The sequence below is a fragment of the Phalangium opilio genome, unplaced genomic scaffold (genome assembly GCF_054372755.1).
Source record: "Phalangium opilio isolate 3A_F unplaced genomic scaffold, DU_Popi_V2 ptg000009l_1, whole genome shotgun sequence".
Classification (NCBI taxonomy): Eukaryota; Metazoa; Arthropoda; class Arachnida; order Opiliones; family Phalangiidae; genus Phalangium; species Phalangium opilio.
In genome coordinates, this window is record NW_028324146.1 from 2,811,377 (window position 1) to 2,831,761 (window position 20,385).

Below are 20,385 nucleotides of genomic sequence, written 5' to 3' on the forward strand. Positions count from 1 at the left end.
TTTCTCTATAGCACGTTTGCTTTGTAAAAAATAAATAAAAAACGGATACGGCAAGGTAGTTTAAATTTTTTTCAATAGGTTTATGAAGAATCACAAAAGACCGAATGGCCTTGAGTGTTCCCAAATTCTCAGCCCCCATCCCTTCCCCCGATGCTATGGTAGAGAGAACTGGGTTTGTACAGTGGAAGGCGGGTGTTTTCCGGTCCCTTTAGAAATCCAGCGTTCATGAGCTCGCTCAGCACAGCTCGGACCGCTCTTATATCCTTTCGTTCTCTCTTGGAGGGGGTGGCGAGGGGCTTGTTATCATATTTTTTCCTCAACATGTATAAAATGGGAAATTTCATACTCTCTTTAAAATTTCTCATGCTGTAGAACATGAGTATTGTAAGAACCGTACAGTTTTCTATACAATAAAAATTTCAGAATTTGCGCAAAAAATGAATTTAAGTTGGGGCAGGGGTTTTACCAAATTATTTCTCTTCCAAACGCTTCTGGGGCTCTGGGCATAAGTCCATGTTAGAAAATTACAAGATGAGATAAGTATGTGGGGGCATAAGTGTATGCTGTAAATTAGAACCTTTAATGGTTACGTGTGTGTGCGTGTAATGATTTTAGGTAACGGGTACGTTCAGTAACCCTCTTGGATGGCAGCGCTTACTAAGCGATGTGAGATTTTTCCTACTGTACGCTTTTTCGCGTTTCCGGTTTTGACGCCATGATGCTCAGCGCTTGCCCATCAAAAAACCATCTAATCGATATGGTTTTTTTGATGGCGTGACGTAGCGCTTGACTGTTGAACACTTGGCAGACGAAAAGTTGGCGCTGTATTTAAAAATTAAATTCCAACAATGTTATTCCTACAGTAATTGTATTAGTAATTTAGTTTTCTTTACAAAACTACTTCTTCCATTCAAATAGGCATAATTTTCTTAAACAATTTCATTATTTGCGAGCTCGTTTATAATTAAAAAGAGCCATTTGCGCTTCCTAACGTTTTGAGGGCCAGCAAGACGTTTCCCCAACTCCTATTTCTAAAACAGCGCTAACTTCAAAATGTCACTTTTCCGTTCAACAGCCTTTTACGTCACTGTGACGTCTCGAGCCCATCAACCACACATCAAGAAAACAGCGATTTCCTTGAGATTTTCGTTACTGAACGTACCCAACATATCTAAAAGCATAAGTTTATCATGCCTCTAAGTACACAAATACCACTGGGCATCTTCCGCAGGCTACTGTGACGTCAGAACTCGTATAGCGCTAAGATCCGTAAAAAAAATCATCCAATGGAATAAAGGAGATTTTTACGTTTCGTATAGGCAGGCATGGGGGGGGGAACGAACTTTACTTGAGCAACCCCAAAATCCTTCTTTCTCTCGTGAGATAGAGGCGGTTTCAGTCCTGAAACATTCTAAAAGGGATAAAAAACGCTAGTCTAGGCAGTACAATTTTGTATTGAAGTTGAGGTGATAAATGATACGGAGAGAGTATAAGGTTTCATTAAAGGGAGCCAGACAAACGCTATTGCCATAGGAGTAGCAGCCATATCTCTACTTAGAGGCATGATAAACTTATGCTAAAAGCTTTCAATGATGAATTTTTTCCCTGACAGCGTCGAGGGTTTGATCCTGTCATAATCCTGCGTAATTATTATAGCACTGTCAATGTTAGCTCAACGAGAGGCTATTCACTGAAATTTTCTGCACGTCTATTAGGCCTAATGATTACTGTGTGAGTTACATGTAATCGTTTAAGTACTGTTAAAGGCTGCACATCGAGGCCTATTCACTCATTTTCTAGCTATCAAGGGTTATTTACGATAGTGAGATGTTTTCGTTCATTGGGGATTTTAAAAGGGATAGAGATAAGGGTTGCGTCTGGGTTATGGATAATCATTTTAGTACTGTTAAAGGTAGCGCGTAGAGGGGCTATTCACTAATGATAATTGTCGTTCATTTGTGATTTTCATTCATGATTTTAAAAGGGATGGGGATAAAAGGTTGGGCCTGGGTTACGGGTAATTATCGAGAGGCTACTCACTAAAAACTCTTCGATGATTTTACAAGGGATTGGGATTAAGGGTTACTTACAGGTTACGGGTAATAATAATAGCCTATCCAAGTTGTTGTGCTTATCTTTATTTCGGTTCTGCTTCTCTTCATATTTTTCGAATAACATATTTTTGGAATAACATAGTTTTTGATATCAAAATATATCGACTGACTTTCATTACAAAATCTTAATCTTCTTGAATTTTGCAGATTTTATCTGCTCTGAAGACATTGGCAATACCTAGTTTTGAAGTGCTCATTTTGTTAATGCCAACCTTTCAGACACCACTTTGGCGTAGGTTGGATGGTAATAAGGCAATTTAATTAATTAAAAAAAAATTGGCGCTCAGAGTCAAATCCTTTTTGAGTAAAAGTTGCCAAAGTGTACTAAACTGCCTGAGACTATAAAAATAACCCTATTTTACTTCGAAGTCCTGATATTTCTCCCTCAATTTCTCATAAGTTCACGCTGTTTAAGACACTTGAAACTAAGTAGAGTGTTCACATACTCCTATGGCAATAGTGTTTGTCTGGCTCCCTTTAATGAAACCCTATACTCTCTCCGTGTCATTTATCACCTCAACTTCAATACAAAATTGTACTGCCTAGCCTAGCGTTTCTTTTATCTCTTTTAGAATGTTTCAGGACTGAAACCGCCTCTATCTCACGAGAGAGAGAGAGGGATTTTGGGGTTGCTTCAGTAAAATTCGTCCCCCCCCCAATGCCTGCCTATACGAATCGTAAAAATCTCCTTCATTCCATTGGATGATTTTTTTCATGTGACCCATTTAGTAATCGTCTCGACCGCTTGGTGGCTGCACCGCGACAGAAATTTCAAAATTTTCTCTCTTCGGATCTTAGCGCTATACGAGTTCTGACGTCACTCACAGTAGCCTGCGGAAGATGCCCAGTTGTAACCCATATTTGTGTACTTAGACTTAGAGGCATGATAAACTTATGTTTTAGTGTATAGTGTCTGAAAACTACACTCCCTTAAAACTCACATTCATAATTATTCTTGATTTTAAAGGTAGCGTCCCTGGTTGCCACACTTACCTTGGCTACTCTCTTTTATTCATTCATTAAATCTTGTAGGTTTGCCACGCTAATTACGGTTTAAATTTAATTGCTGACGTACCCTCATGGAACACCTAGCGAAAGAAAAAGTAAACAGTGTACAGACAACTGTAATTTTTAATTTCAAGCGAGCTATTATGCTATTTACAATGATTACAAAGTTGATTCGGACTTAATGAAGTAAATACAAAACTATATTACAAAGTTCCATTACATAATTATTAACTAAAAAAACCAACAGTCGTTCTCGTACCATACATATATGTATATAGCAAGGAGCTATTAAACGGGGTGATGAGTTTTTCACAATGAAATTTGCAGCTAAACTTTTGTACCTTGGTTGTCGCAATTTTGTTTCCACCTCTTACAATACAAAATAATTCTCATGAATTACAATATTAGCGATTTGACCGAAATACGCGTAAGATTTTTCAAATTTGGCGCGAGAAAAACAACACGTGATTTAAGGTTTCAAGGGCAAGTAACATGATAACAAAAAGCATGAAATGCAGTCAGTATGATTCTGAGTAAACCAATTTCCGGCAGTCAACTGATTATTTCTTAAACCTTTAGAAGAAGTGACCCCCTAGTGAGGTAGCTGCCAAGAAGCAATATGGTTCTAATATTCCCATTTTGAGGCCACACCCCTATCTATAACATGATAGCAGGGAAATAGATTTAATTTAGAAGTAGGAATTGAGAACAGAGTAATCTGGGCGCGCGTCAAAGTCCCGGACCCCCTTCCACGGGACGGGGGGTATGAAAGAAGAGGCGGGTCATAGCGACAGAGGTAAAAAGGAATTACGTATTTTTCACCGTCCCCGTCAGAAATATCATCAAAACGTAGTTTAAGTGGGAAAATAAGATAATTCAAACTTTTCTTTACTGGGCTATGTGTCGGACTGATGTAAATACTAACCGTTCTCCATTCCTGCTTCTAAAATTAAATCTATCCCTGATGATAGAGAAGAAAAAATTGTTTTTTTTAAGAAATTTTGCGTTACAGAAATGGAAATTATCATACATCTTGCTAATACGTTACTTATCGCACAAGAAATAATTTTCTTGTGAAATTTACACGTTTTTCGGTCAATTTCTTAAAATCTGTATTAATTAATTACACCTAGCCAAACTACACTGCTGTCACAAAACATTTTCCGGGGAAGTTTAGAAAATGCTTAAATTAATTTACAGGACTGCGAAATACAATGATCAATTATGGAATTAGCTACCAGGGTAATTTTAAAAATAATAAAAAAAGGGTAATTAATTGAGTCACGTTTCTTAATCAGGATAATTTACATATTGTCAGAAATTTTCATACTGTATTATCAATGGCAAATAGAAATAAGAGAAGGTGAGGTAGTAAGGAGTCACACTTCGACTCTGAACCAAGGAAAAAATATTTAATTGTTCTCGAAATTTCAACTACGAAACCTTTTTTCAATTAAAGGGTGGGTGAAAAGGAAATCAAGCAATTTTTTTAATCTATTCTTCCACTAATTATAAGATCAGTCTGCATAGTGAAACGTCCAGGAAATACAGTCTCCGAATGATTTTAAAATTCAAATTAGGTTCAGATTTTATGGATAATTTGAAATAAGCACCTCCGACCAATCGCGTAAGGCCCTGCCGTCCTGTTAACAAAATTTCCGTTGCACACTCTACATCTCGCGCCACGATTGTCACATCGCGCGCAATCTATATCTACTCCCACGAGAATTTCGTTAACAAGAAGGCGGGGCGTTACCCGATTGGTCCGAGGTCCTTTTTTTTCAAATTATCCTTAAAATCTGAACCTAATTTGAATTTTAAAATCATTCGAAGGCATTTCCTGGGCATTTCACTATGCAGATTGGTCTTTTAATTAATAGAAGAATCGATAGAAATCCTTAGATTTTTCATTTCACCCTACCTTTAACCAAAAATTACCTACAGCCCCGAATGATTCAAAAGCCAAACTATTACCGGCGTAGAGGAATATTAAGTAGATCGCTGATTGTTGAATCAAAGAAGATAGAGAAAAAGCCAGCTCTGTTGGCGTCGTAAACTTCATACTGGGAACTACGGAAATCTTTCATCCACCCCAAAGCCAAATTAATTGCTGTTATTTCTATTTGCTTTTGATACAATTAATCAAAACATTTTTTAAATTTTCACTTAAGGCCGTATTACCAGTGTTACCAGTTTTCATGTAAAATATTTGTACCTCAGTTTCGAAAACATATTATAACTTAATTTCAAAGTTGAAACAACCGAATTTCGAAATTAAATTTAATCGTTAAAGTTTTCAGAACATGATCGCTTATGTTTAGGGGATTTTGAAATTTTCACGTTAAATTACCTACAGACGGCAACATAAATTTTAAATACAGAATATTTTTCTGAAGTATTAACATTAATGTAAAGGAAAGTGAAACTTTGGTAGAATTAAATACCTACTGATTTTTAACATAAAAATTAAGCTACAAGTATTTATATTCAAATGTATTTTCCAATTTTCACTTTTTTATGAGTAGATGACGATATATAATTTTAATATAAATTATAAGTGGCGTTTTAGTTGAATTTAAGGATTACCGATTTGGAAGTACCGCTTGAATTGGTGCTTATTGGTCTCGAAATTTGAAACAGAAAACCGTATCAACTTTCATGAAATTAAACCTAATTTCACAAGTTCCCGGTGAAAATCCACCCATTGTCATGTTTGGTCAAGTCTTTCAAATATACGACAAATATTATCCAATATTTGCTCTGTTTTTGAATATTAGACATGCTGTGTACAATATTCTTTCTCTTTTTAGAACATTGGACAATATGTGTAGAATATTTGACCAAAATCTCTAGAATATTTGACCAAAATCTCTAGAATATTTGACCAAAATCTCTAGAATATTTGACCAAAATCTCTAGAATATTTGACCAAAATCTCTAGAATATTTGACCAAAATCTCTAGAATATTTGACCAAAATCTCTAGAATATTTGACCAAAATCTCTAGAATATTTGACCAAAATCTCTAGAATATTTGACCAAAATCTCTAGAATATTTGACCAAAATCTCTAGAATATTTGACCAAAATCTCTAGAATATTTGACCAAAATCTCTAGAATATTTGACCAAAATCTCTAGAATATTTGACCAAAATCTCTAGAATATTTGACCAAAATCTCTAGAATATTTGACCAAAATCTCTAGAATATTTGACCAAAATCTCTAGAATACATGACCAAAATCTCTAGAATACATGACCAAAATCTCTAGAATACATGACCAAAATCTCTAGAATACTTGACCAAAATCTCTAGAATACTTGACCAAAATCTCTAGAATACATGACCAAAATCTCTAGAATACTTGACCAAAATCTCTAGAATACTTGACCAAAATCTCTAGAATACTTGACCAAAATCTCTAGAATACTTGACCAAAATCTCTAGAATACTTGACCAAAATCTCTAGAATACTTGACCAAAATCTCGAGAATATCTGACAAACATTCTCGAACATTTGACAACCATTCTGGAATATTTACCAAATATTCTTGAATATTTGATAAACATTATCGAATATTCCTCAATTTTGTAGAACATTTACATAATTTCAAATACATATTTTTCCAGGCGTAGACGCACGAGTCGGTAATTACTAATTCCCAAGATAAATTACCGGTAAATTACAGATAAATTTTGTCTATAACTGTAGCATTTTTGAAACACAGAAACTTTGAAGAGTATGCTATTAATTTATAAACTTGCCATGAATCGGTAACTTAAATTCTAACCGGGAGGGTTAAAATTACTCGACCGTTGGGAGCAAGAAACATTATTTTGGCTTTGAAAGAGGGAACAAAATTCTATTTAAAATGATATAATGTTGTGATAAGCAAAAAACGCAAGAATGTTTTACCCCTTATATGGAAACGTCAATGACATAGTTAATATTAATTACTCAATTAATTAGATTTACATTTTTTTCTCACTCAAACTTTCTTAAGTAAGATGATGCGAAACACTATAATACATGTACAAAAATGATGATATTTTACAACATTATATTTGGGGATTTTTATATTACAAATGATTAAAAGAAATTTCAATTAGTTTTTCAACAATGAATGAATTAATTATCTATCCACTCGCTCACAAACACTCCCTCAAAATTAAAAATCTACGAATGTAAGATTGAACTGCCTCATTCATTATGATAGCACCGATAATTTTTAAATTATTCCATTGAACTTTTATATCAAAATACACGTAAGAACAATATATACCCGCACTGTTTGCCACTGTACTTAGATAGCTCTCTCATATTGATTCAAAGTTGTCTAAATTGAATCAACGCCTTTTTATATTGAAGCAAGAAGTGATATCTAGTTTACTAGGGAGAAGGTATAAATTCGCCACATTTCTAGCTTTATCTCCAATTCAAACGTAGGTCCGGAGTTAATTCCCTCGTCTAAATTACAACCAGTATCTCATTGGTTCTTGAGAACTCGCGTCAGAGCGACGCGAATGAGGAAAATTACGTATTTGTCCGACTGAGGAGAGGCGAAATAGCCCGGTCTCCTTTTACGTCCCCCCTTGTATTTTGAAAGGGGGACTGGGACTATGGCGCGCGAATACTTGGGCATCTTAAAGCTTCTCCCTAGTAAACTAGATATCGCTCCTTGATTGAAGTTAACTGTCTGAACATATTTTTGAAATAGAGGGGGGGAGGGCTGATTCTCGGGTTTCTGAATGAAATGGCTAGAAACCACTTTTAATTCATATTGTTCAAATGTTCCGTTAATTTTCAAACTTTAAAAATTGAAATTATGCGTAATTCAATATTAATTTTACAATTCATAATTTTATTTAATTTCCACCAGAACAGACAGTTAAACAATGCTTCGTATATCCATGGTTAATTAAACACAATTTTAATCTTTCAACAATCCAGTAACCTACTTTACAGAAGTATATATTGCAATTACGTGAATTATTGTATTATTTGATGACATATTCTGAGTAATTAAGTAGTTCTTGAACAGTGGGTCAGAGCTAAGGCTTAAGGAATTCAGGTTTTTACCATGTATAAACAGGCTACTCCTTCCTGGTATTAACATGGTGGAAAAGCTGAAGGATGATGGGTAGGGCTATTTTCTTTCCATAAATAGGCATTCTTACGTAACATGTTTTACACTTAAGTTAAATTACTGTTATATTCTAAACAGAAGTAACAGTTAGTTCAGTCTTGCTATTTGAGTTATGCCCTATTCACACGTCTGACGGAATGTGAAAGAATTTATAACGTGGTAAAATTACCAAAATCTTTCAATTAATCTGGACCAAGAAGTGATATCTAGTTTATTAGGGAGAAGATATAAATTCGCCACATTTCCAGCTTTATCTCCAGTCCAAACGTAGGTCCGGAGTTAATCCCCGCCTCTAAATTACAACCAGCATCTCATTGGTTCTAGAAAACTCACGTCAGCGCAACGCCAAAGACGAAAATTACGTATTTTCCAACTGAGGAGAGGCGAAATAGCCCGGCCTCCTTTTACCCCCCCCCCTTGTATTTTGAAAGGGGGACTGGGACCATGGCGCGCGAACACTTAGGAATCTTGTACCTTCTCCCCAATAAACTAGATATCACTTCTTGTCTGGACAATTTTAAAAGATATTTACAACGATGTTTTCTAGATTTTTAATTTATTAATTGAATTTGAAAAGCCTAAGGGATCTAGTTTTGCACCATTTCATGAATAGAACACCTTTAGTTACTCAGAAAATGCATTAGGACAATCGTCAATGTCAGTTTTTTTGAAAGTTTGATTCCGTTTTGAAAAGGTCATAAGCTGTTTATCAGGTTTAAAGAAAAACGGCACAAGTCCCAGAGATGAAAATAGGCATAGAACAGTGTCAAATGAATTTTGTTTAAGGCCAGATAAACTTTTGGAAAACTTGAGAGGGGGTCATACATTCAATTTCATTATTTATTTTCCGGTATAGTTCGTTCAAGAGGTTTCACGGGTCAAATGTTAAAATAATTTTTTTTTGGTTTATTTCAATTACTGGGAAGCAGTCTGGGAAATAAGGATATAAATAATAAACTCGTTTCCGGACTGGTCCCCGCCTTTGTTCTCCTATAGATTTGTAATTAATAAACTGGTCCCGAGGACCAGTAACCCCCACTTCTTTAATCAAAAAACGAGTCCAAGCAATTAATGAACTGGTTTTGGACCAAGGAAGTGTGCTATTTCCCAGACTGCTGGGAAGGCCAGATAAAATAGAAGCAGACAAATAAATGCTTGGTTAACTTCAGAGAGAAATGGTCATACGCAGGGCCGGAAATAAGCACAGGACACTGGACATTGTCCAATAAAATTTTAAAATGCCCCATAATTTTATTTTTTAACTAAGGGGGTCACTGGACACTTTGACGAATAAATTTTCCAAAGTTTTGACAGCTTGACTATGAAGATGCGACACTATTTATGCACACGCCAGTGGACAATGTCCAATAAATTTTACGGGGGGGGGGTCACTGGACACATGTCCAATAACTTTTCCGGGGGGGGGTCACTGGACACATGTCCAATAAATTTTCCGGGGGGGGGGTCACTGGACACATGTCCAATAAGAAATTTTCGTATTTCCGGCTCTGGTCAAACGTAACTGCGGTAACTGCCACTTATTTGCGTATTTCCATCCCTGGGTAGTCTTGCTTAAGTATAAGCAGACGGTAGTTTATCTAACTTACGCCATCTAGCTGTTTCTAGCATACAGATAGCAAACTTTCAAATCACGAAGTTTTTTTTTATAAAATACAAAGAAAATTGGTTAGTTTTTGATGACTATTGAGCTAAATTTGGTTTCATCTTTGCTATTCATGGAAGCTCTCACGCTTTTACTTATTAAGGCTCGCATTACCTTGATTTGATTCATTTGAACTTCAGAGTAAATATACATTGTAGACAGAAATTAAAAATATTCTGAGCAACTCTCACATTCTTACCCTAGTAGAGTGTGCGAGATAGAAAGCTATCATTTTCTAGAAGTGATCAAACAAATATAAGTTCAACACCGAGAGCCTGTCGGATGTGATTTGTAGATTATCAAAAAGCGACATCTAGTGAGGCTGTCTGATAAGTACCTTGTTCTGACGTACTTAAGGCATCATGACTGATAAAATTATCAGCTCATTTTAGTAATGACTTTTCAAGGTGTCAAACTTATAAAATATTTAAACTTCCGCTTCTCGCGCATCAATCTCCCTGTGTCACGTGGTTTCCGACGATATACGCTTAGCCTTGGTTTCCGCGCCCTTTCTATCTCTACAGATCTCTATTTATACATAATAGGCCTAATTTCGAATTAGCAGACAACACTCGAAATGTTCCGGCACTCGCACACTCAACATTTATACTTGATTCGAATTATTTTCAATGAACTGTATAATTTAAAACTTGATTTTAATTACACGCGTATGAAGTGTGATTGTGATAATTTGATAAATAAGCCTAAAAAATAAATAATTTTACCTACGTACAGTACTTTAGTTATTTCGAAAAAGGGGGGATTATGTTCTGTAAGCCCATAATTCACACCGATTAAACACGTTACGGATGCCGTAAAATTCGAAACTTCAACCGCCAGGTGGCAGGCTGACTGCGAGCAAGCGGATCCGATCAGAAATCTGCGTGTTGACACAGCACCAACGAAGTTGCTTAAAAGAACAATTCTCGGTGGTGGTAGAACTACTACTCCGTGTAGTAATTCCTTCGGAACTGGAAATGAAACTCATCGACAATCTTACAGGATGGGCCCATTTCTGTCAAGTAACATCCATCGTGTAACCACAATCTGTTTTCACAATTTCGTGTTTAACTTTAGATGCCGACAAATCTCCATGGCTGGAACTGCAATATATTTTATTTTAAATATATTATAAGCGTGTGGGGATAGGTTCTTATGGGCCTAATTTATATAAGTTCATAAGATAAGAAGGAATTAAAGATTATGGCAATGGTAAGTGTCATACTTATTATAAATATATTACTAATAGTAAAATAATATTTTGTGAACTCGTAAGTATGCTTCTTCAAATTGTTTCAATGCTAACACGTTAAGTTCCGGCGATAAAAATTAATTTTCAAGCACCCGGGGTCCCGGGCCTTGCATTTGAATCTTGATTTCTCCAGTAATTTGAGGTTTATTTTCAAGTTTTCTTCAAGGATTGTTAAAATACTTATGTTAAAGTGAAGTAGAAACCATACTTGTTCCATTCTTGGCATTTAAGAGAGTTTAGATTTTATACTGGTCAACTTAAAGGGACTGCGAAGAAGCTATCGGCGGGCGAGTAAAAATTATTTGAAATACGTGACAGGCACCACGTGACAAGAAGATACAAAGACCCCACATAGAGGGGGACGGGGGGACTGGACACTTAGTCCTTGTCTTTCGCGAGATTACAGTGCCAATTCCCCGAAGTGCTTTTTTTCGAAATAAAACGAACTAAGCTTCTTTGAACCACGCCTCTCCTCAGTCATGTGACTCTGACAACCGGCTTAATAACGTTCCTTATAAGGCAACCATTTTTCAATGCATAAAAAATTTCAACATGAGAAGCAGCTCACCACATATCTCCAACCTAACGACCGACAACGCGTGAACTTTGGTAGTAACAGAAGGGGATAATCTTAATACTTTCGTTATGTAACGTCATTCTTCCCAGGCTCACCCTTTTCATTTGCTATGCTGCTCATCAAACCTCAGATGGGCATCGCACCGTGCTAGGGTGATTCTATGTTTGGTACACTAAATCCCCAGCATTCAACCCCCAAACCTTGATTTTCTTGACGTGGGTCAAAAATCCGCAAGAGCGTCTTGCCAAATAGTTAAATGCTAATAGAGTAATGATTAGGGAACTATTTATCGTTTATGTGATTCGGTTTAGTAACCTTGCTCCAAATATTCCGATGCTGGGAAGAATGACGTTACACTTACTCCGCTTAGTGCAGTACACTTCTCTCTGATAGTAACTATCAGAGAGACCGAAAGAGAGATGCGAACACGCATCACCAAATATTAAGAATGAACACAGTCATGAATACGAATCATTTTAACTTATGTATTCCAGTTATTCTTAAATTTATAATGAAATAAGTATCATAACTTGGGTGAGCTTACCTTACTAATTCATTACAGTTGTTCGACTCTATACTGGGCTGCTGCAAAATCTTGAGCTGTTGGCCCTGCTGCTGGACGGGAATTTTTGTCATTTGTAGTTCAAGTCCCGGTAACGAAGCGTCGCTGGTACTGGTCGCGCTTTGAAGTTGGAGTGAACCTAATGAGGACGGCTCCAGATGAACCCTTCCGGATGTTACGCTTCCGTCAGGCAAGGTAATCTCGATTAGAGAGTCTATGCCTTGATTTAAGAGAAGCTCCGTGGAAGGGACTGACGTTGCGGGTTGGATACGATGCGAAAGTTCCTGCTCTCTTATTTTACTTAAGACTTGACCAAGTCCCAGAGTTTTTGATGGAATAGATGCAATACCTGTTGATGAAAAAAAAACGCGATTAAAATGAACTAATTTAATTTTAAGAAATATCTATGTAATTTTAGAAGCGGGAAAAGAGAACGGATAGTCTTTACTTCAGTCCGACTCATTGCCCAGTATAGAGCCCCTCCCTTCAACACGTAACGAAAATTTTAATTTATCTTATTGGCTCACTTAAACTACGTTGTGATGCCGTTCCTGACGGGTACGGCGAAAAATACTAAGATCCATTTTACCTCTGTCGCAATTACCCGCCTCCTCTTTCATACCCCCGTCCCCGGGAAGGGGGGTATATGTACCCTGTTTTCTATTCCTGCTTCTAAAATTGTACGAATCCCTGCTTCTACTTTAACCATGGTTTATTTATTATTTTATACGCTGTTTCGAATAAAAACGTAAAATTTCTAATATCGAACTTCCTTTTAAACTTTGAAACACAAAAGCTTCGAGAGTTTATCCCCAATTACTTATATCGAGGTTTACATTGTCATGGGCACTGTAGGCTAGATTTAGGAATGCTAATAAGGCTATATGCAGGGGCGAACCCTATTTTGAATTTTACCGCATGTCAAGCATCTAATGAGCATGCGAATGACTGGGGGTACGATACATCTGACTTATCAGCTACAAATACAAAGATTTTAATTTTGCGATTATAAAGATGTAATGATGGAGTTTTTCATTCGAAAAGAAACATATGATGGAACAGTTCGGAAATAAGAGTCTAACGTAGGAAAAAAAACATTTTTATAAGGAAAGTTACTGAAGAGCCATTGATAAACGGCAATCCTACCACCGACAAACCGAGGTCATACACTTTAATGGAAGGAAGATAAAATACAGAATAAGATCCCTGTTAAACGAAGTGCACGAAAACCTTACATAATTTCATTTGTTACGAATTGCTTAAAGGCCGACTTCCATCGAAAAGAGTTCTAGCGAACTGAAAACCGAGCATCGAGATTTTCGAAGCCCAGCTGGGTCAAAAGATGGAACGGTTCTCGCTAACTGAAAGCCGTGCAATGTGGTTCAAGCGAACTGAAGATACACAATAGAGAATTTCCTTCAGGCGAAAGCAACATTTCGAGAGGAAATGAAGTTAAAAGGATTTCATTTGTCCATCTTCAGTTGGCTAGAACCACATTGCACGGCTTTCAGTTAGCGAGAACCCTTCCAACTTTTGTTGTCCCAGCATGGTCGCTTTATTGTTAGTCTCGATGCTCGGTTTTCAGATCGCCAGAACCCTTTTCGCTGGAAGTCGGCATTTAAATGGAGAATTATAATACCAGACAATTGTTTTTTAATCGCTTTAGATTGATGAAATAACATCAAAATTATAAAAAAAAAATTATACAAAATTAAGGAAGTTTAGTTTCAAAAGTTGCCACCATAGGAACTCTAACCAATTAGCACTCGCTTTTATTCTCGCGGTCACCAATTGGTTAGTTCCCTACGGCGGTTCGTTGATGAGAAACGAGCTTAGCAAATCAACCATGAATGCTCAAACCGAGACCTCTCAAGCAGAGCATCAAGGGAAGGAATAGGGCTGCGAATTGGGGAACAGTCAAGGCCAACTTAAATGACCTTGACCATTCCGTTTTTTGGGTTTATTTTACGTTCTATAGAGAGGAATCTACCCTAGCTGTTCCCAGTCACTTTAGAGATCGAAGTTCATCATTCATGCATGAACTTTCGAAACTTTGAACATCACATTTTTTTCAGGATTTAGGAGATGTATTTCTGCCCTAAGAGAGGTGTGCCTTTTCTTAGTGGCTGAGATTTTATGTTGGTGGTCGCGCTCAGAACAATTCTCCAAAAACGGAGTGCTAACCTGTCCGACCTCCTCTTCTCTTTTACCCACCCGCTTTGCTAAGCTCTATGCGGAAGATGGTCGCTTGTCCCACGGTTTGAGCAGCCCCTTTAAGACCAGTATCAGGGTTCATACAACTTTTGGAAAACAAATATCCCTGAGATTTCAGGTTTATTCCTATGGAGCAAATGTTAACGAAGGAGGGGGGGGGGCAAATAGGACTATTACATAATCAAAGGGCATCCCCATATCTCTTATAACCAGAGTTATAAGCTTCCTAAGTTTTGTGTAATGTTAATCCTATGGAGGGGATATTCATGAACATTTTGCTTACTTACTCGGCCCCTGTTTGACGAAATACCAAGTTTTTAGTATTGTTGGATGGGGGCAAATAACATACTAAAAGGACATCCCCGTATCTCTAGTAGAACCACAGTTATGAGCCTCCAAAGTATAGTGTAATGTTAATCCTATGGAAGGGATGTTTATGAACATTTTGCACGTTGCTGTTTGACGCATATTTCCCTGAATTTTACTAAAAATCCTAAATTTCCCTGCAGTTTTTGTCAACTATTTATTTCCAGGTTTGTATGAACCCTACGTATATAAAATTAAAGGAAGGTTTTTGAAAGTTTTGTTAATGACTTCGATGTCACTTTATCAATCCAGGGATAGATTTAATTTCAGAAGTAGGAATAGGGAACAGAGTAATCTGGGCGCGCGTCAAAGTCCCGGACCCCCTTTCACTGGACGGAGGGGAATGAAAGAAGAGGCGGGTCATAGCGACAGAGGTAAAAAGGAATTACGTATTTTTCGCCTTTCTCCGTCAGCAACGTCATCAAGACATAATTTAAGTGAGCCAATAAGATAATTTTAACTTTTCGTTTCGTGTTGCAGGGAGGGGCTCTATACTGGGCTATCAGTCGGACTGACGTAAATACTAACCGTTCTCCATTCCTGCTTCTAAAATTAAATCTATCTCTGATCAATCTAAAACGCTTAAAAAAGGCTTGTCTGGCAACTTCATCCTCCCTCATAGTCTCTCTAACCCATACAAAGAAAACACGCTAGAATTTACAAGAAATAAATACCAACAAAATAATACCTTAACTTTTCAATTTCAAGAACCCTGAATCTAAAGAGGACGGGAAATGGGCTTACCTCTAGTTAATCCAAACTTTTTTACAAGCGGCTCCAGGCGTGCTTACCTCTCCACTGACAGGCAGCTAATCAAGGGTCAGCCAATACCATACGCTGGGCTTTAATTAAAGCAAATGTTGGCTCTTGTGGCGCCCCTAACACGCTGGCTAATCTTCAACACAGCAATTTTATTTTGTCATAGGCAGGAACCAATCAGAATTCGTGCACGAGGGGGAGCTAAAACCAGCCTGTGCAAAGCCCCAACCCTCGACTAAGGGAGCATCTAGTGGTAATTATATAAACTAAACCACAATGGAGACTTGCTTTAAATTTAATGATGTGATGTCAAGGAGTCAAAAGGACAGGGTGGCCAGAATTGGCGATTAACGGCAAACTAGGAGATTTTTTGAGAGGCATTTGGCGATTAGAAATGATCTTTTGTGGATGTTCAGATTTCCTTTGTTATTCTTTTGGCGATATTCATTTTCCTTTGTAATTTTTGGCGATATTCATCTTCCCTTGTAATTTTTGGTAATATTCAAGTTTCGATTGGCTATAATAGGTTTTTTTGGCGATATTGAACTTTCGTTTGACTATACCTTTTTTGGCCATATTAAATTTTTTTGGCGATATTGAACTTTCGTTTGACTATACCTTTTTTGGCCATATTAAATTTTTTTGGCGATATTGAACTTTCGTTTGACTATACCTTTTTTGGCCATATTAAATTTTTTTTGGCGATATTGAACTTTCGTTTGACTATAATACCTTTATTGGCGATATTGAACTTTCGTTTGACTATAATACCTTTATTGGCGATATTAAATTTTTTTGGCTATAATATCTTTATTTGGCGATATTAAATTTTCGTTTTGACTATAAAATGTTTCTTGGCTATAATATCTTTTTTTGGCGATATTAAATTTCCGTTTTGGCTATAAAATGTTTTTTGGCTATAATATCTTTTTTTGGCGATATTAAATTTCCGTTTTGGCTATAAAATGTTTTTTGGCTATAATATCTTTTTTGGCGATATTAAATTTTCGTTTTGGCTATAAAATGTTTTTGGCTATAATATCTTTTTTGGCGATATTAAATTTTCGTTTTGGCTATAATATCTTTTTTTTGGCCATATTAAATTTTCGTTTTAGCTATATCTTTTTTTTTTTGGCGATATTAAATTTTCGTTTTGGCTATAATAACTTTTTGGCGATATTGAATTATTGTTTTGGCTATAATAGCTTTTTTGGCGATATTAAATTTTTGTTTGGCTATAATAGCTTTTTGATGATATTCAAATGGTTCTTGTGGTTTTTTTCGTGGCAAAAGGGGAGTTTGGATTTGCAAATGTGGCCAGTTTAAAAGAGCATTTGTTGATATTTGGCTCATTTTTCAACGACTTTTGGCGGTTTCCTCTCTTGCGCACCTATCTGACCACCCTGATGAAGGAGTTATTGCTTGAGCGTGAGCGTTAGCATTACGTTTAAGCGCTATTTACGAGAGCTATGTCAGTGGGCCCTTTGTAAGTTGCTGACATTCCCCACCGGTTTAAGCTTTGCCCAGTACAGGGTTGCCAAGGAATTTTCAGAACCAAATTCCCTGACTTTTCCAGGTTTTCCCTGATCTTTTTAGGCCGAAAGTGTAAATGTTTACAGCACGTTTTAAGTGCTTATAATTAAATAAACTCTGTACATAAAGTTTTCAAATGTATTAGTTGCACCAAAATGAATTAGGCCTGACAACACTGTACTTCAGTTAAAGCTGAGAGAGAGGAGCACATTTCTTTAGCCCATTTTGCGTAAATATCAAATGTTATAAGAGACTAAAGAGTCAATACCGCTCTGTTCCCTTTAGTATTCACAAGAGTCACGCGTGACTGTTTGCTCTTCAGTGAAACCCGTTTCCCGTCCTGTTAACTAATATTCTTAATTGTGACGTCAGTGCCTAGGTAGAACGTCAGAGGCTTAGCTTTGGCAGTGGGCGGCCATGTTTGGTACCGCTTTGGTTCTATGGGCAAATAGCATGGGTGACGTCACACTAAGGCTTCTGAGATAGCTCTATTGTTCACCCCATAAATATATTGAAATTTTCTGGTAACTTTCGTTCATCTTTCTGCCTGATCGCTATAATATGAATACAATACACTGCTGCAAGAAGGCAAGGTACTCTGAAAATAGAGTAGTGTCAGTACTACGTATGTAAACGTCATATCCATCTATCTCTTGGCTCAGTGTCATCCCCCCTACTGTGTGACGTCACCCTTGCTATTTGCCCATAAAACCAAAGTGGTACCAAACATGGCCGGCCTCTACCAAAGCTAAGCCCGTGACGTTTTACCTAGCCACTGACGTCACAACCGAGATAGATCTATAGAGGAAGGGATACAGTCTACACCCCCTTTCTAACGACACTAGTCTATACATAGTTTACAGGCGTGGAGGATTCATACCAATTGCACATGGATATCTGGCAACTTAGAGCGTAAAATAGCAGACGATTTTACACTCTAAGTCGCTTGGTCTCCTGGTGTTAATGGTAGGAATCCTCTACGCCGGTAAACTATGTATAGGGTCTTTGCGCGTGACGTCAAGTTACCTTCCCTCTTTCCTCTCCCCTTGCCGGCTGCCCGCTCTGGCCACGTTAGGACGCCATGTTGACATCCCCTGAAAACCGGTTTTCGCCCCCTATTTCTTCCCCCTTTTTACTCTCGCGGAAACACCCTATAGCAAATATGTAGCGCGGTTTTTAAACTTATTTTCTAATAATACTCCATAATTACGTTCGCGTTGACAATTAAGGAGCGATTATAAATATGGGTTTGGGTGATTAGTTCAGTTCTAAGTCTTCAATTTTGATAATCTTACTATTGTAAAACTCGATAAGTAAATGGGTTATGCCAAAAAACGCGATCAGAATACCGTTAGAACATCAAAAGAGGCTATACTTTCGTTACATGAGGAAGTAAACTATTACGTGAATTTATTAGCACCCTCAAGATGGCGCTGGAAATGGAATTATAAGGGAAGTGGTAACCGTATTCTACGTTCTCACGGTTAACAGGGTTGCCACGGAATTTTCGGAACCAAATTACCTGACTTTTCCAGGTTTTCCCTGACCTTTTAGGGCGAAAGGGTAAATGTTTACAGCACGTTTTAAGTGCTTATAATTAAATAAACTCGATTTACATTAAGTTTTCCAATGTATTTGTTGCACCAAAATGATTAAGAAACATTTTAACTATAAATAACAGTCTAAGAGACTTTTTTAAAGGCATTTTCTTTACAAGAATAATTCTAGACAGCATTTTTAAGGATTGCTCTAGAGTTCACTCTGTGTTAAGAGATTAGGATGAGGAGAAACTTTCATTACTCTTTCAATAAAGACTTATCCCCAGAAATTTTACCCACTAAAATAAAATTCCCTGACTTCTCCCTGACCAGGTTTCATACAACTTTTGGAAAACAAATTTCCCTGAATTTTCCAGGTTTCTCCCCATATACTTCCCTGAGTTTTCCAGGTTTTTCCCCAATATACTTCTCTGAGTTTTCCAGGTTTTTCCCGTATATGGAGTATCCTATGGAGCAAATGTTAACAAAGGAGGGGGGGGGGCAAATAGGACTATAACATACTCAAAGGACATCCCCGTATCTCTAGCAGAACCAGAGTTATGAGCCTCCAAAGTATAGTGTAATGTTAATCCTATGGAGGGAATATTCACGAACATTTTTCTTAATTACTCGGGCCTTGTTTGACGCAAATTTCCCTGATTTCCCTGAATTTTACTAAAAAATTCTAAATTTCCCTGAGGTTTTTGTCAACTATTTATTTCCCTTATTTTTCAACGTTTTCCCGGTTTGTATGAACCCTGCTGTATTTGCTGAAATTTTTAAAACTCCCTGACCTTTCCGGCCCATTTTTTAAATTCCCTGACTTTTAAACAGGGTTCATACAACTTTTGGAAAACAAATTTCCCTGAGATTTCCAGGTTTTCCCTATATACTTCCCTGAGTTTTCCAGGTTTTCCCGTAGGAGGGGGGGGGGCAAATTGAACTATAACATACTCAAAGGACATCCCCGTATCTCTAGTAGAACCAGAGTTATCAGCCTCCAAAGTTTGGTGTAATGTTAATCTTATGGAAGGTATGTTTACGAACATTTTGCTTAAGGTCGAGCTAAAGCCAACTTGGGAAGGGGGAGGAGTTTTTCATATGCCTTTAGTTTCTGCTCATTTCCAAGCAAGTGTTTCAATTAAAAAATTTCAAGACTTTACAAACCGAAAGACAACATTTCAAAGATAACAACAAAATTGTGAAAAACTTTTATTTTTGAAATTACATTAAGTTAAATTACATTAAATTTAAAGTTACTAATTCCAATATATCTTGTCTTTCCGTCGTTTAAATTGCATAAAATTTTGCATACACGCGCATTTACACCTACGCTAGTGGTTAATCGAGACACTTTTGCAAAATGTCAATTATGTAACTAATTAAGTCACTAATTAAATTAATTTATTCGCTTAATTAGTTTAATAATTGACATTTTGCAAAAGTGTCTCGATTAACCACTAGCGTAGGTGTAAATGCGCGTGTATGCAAAATTTTATGCAATTTAAACGACGGAAAGACAAGATATATTGGAATTAGTAACTTTAAATTTAATGTCATTTAACTTAATGTAATTTCAAAAATAAAAGTTTTTCACAATTTTGTTGTAATCTTTGAAATGCTGTCTTTCGGTTTGTAAAGTTTTGAAATTT

At 36.8% G+C, this 20,385-nt stretch overlaps 1 protein-coding gene across 1 annotated transcript in view; it reads right to left on the bottom strand.

The window, feature by feature from the left end:
* Positions 1–3,227: 3,227 nt before the first annotated feature.
* Positions 3,228–20,385, bottom strand: part of E(Pc) (Enhancer of Polycomb) — a 31,325-nt gene continuing 14,167 nt past the window's right edge. The window contains exons 11-12 of the mRNA XM_089846566.1: positions 12,306–12,672; positions 3,228–11,035 (exon numbers count right to left, since the gene is read on the bottom strand). Of these exons, the coding sequence (XP_089702692.1) occupies positions 10,951–11,035; positions 12,306–12,672 (452 nt within the window). The 3' untranslated portion in view covers positions 3,228–10,950. The remainder of the gene's footprint in view (positions 11,036–12,305; positions 12,673–20,385) is intronic.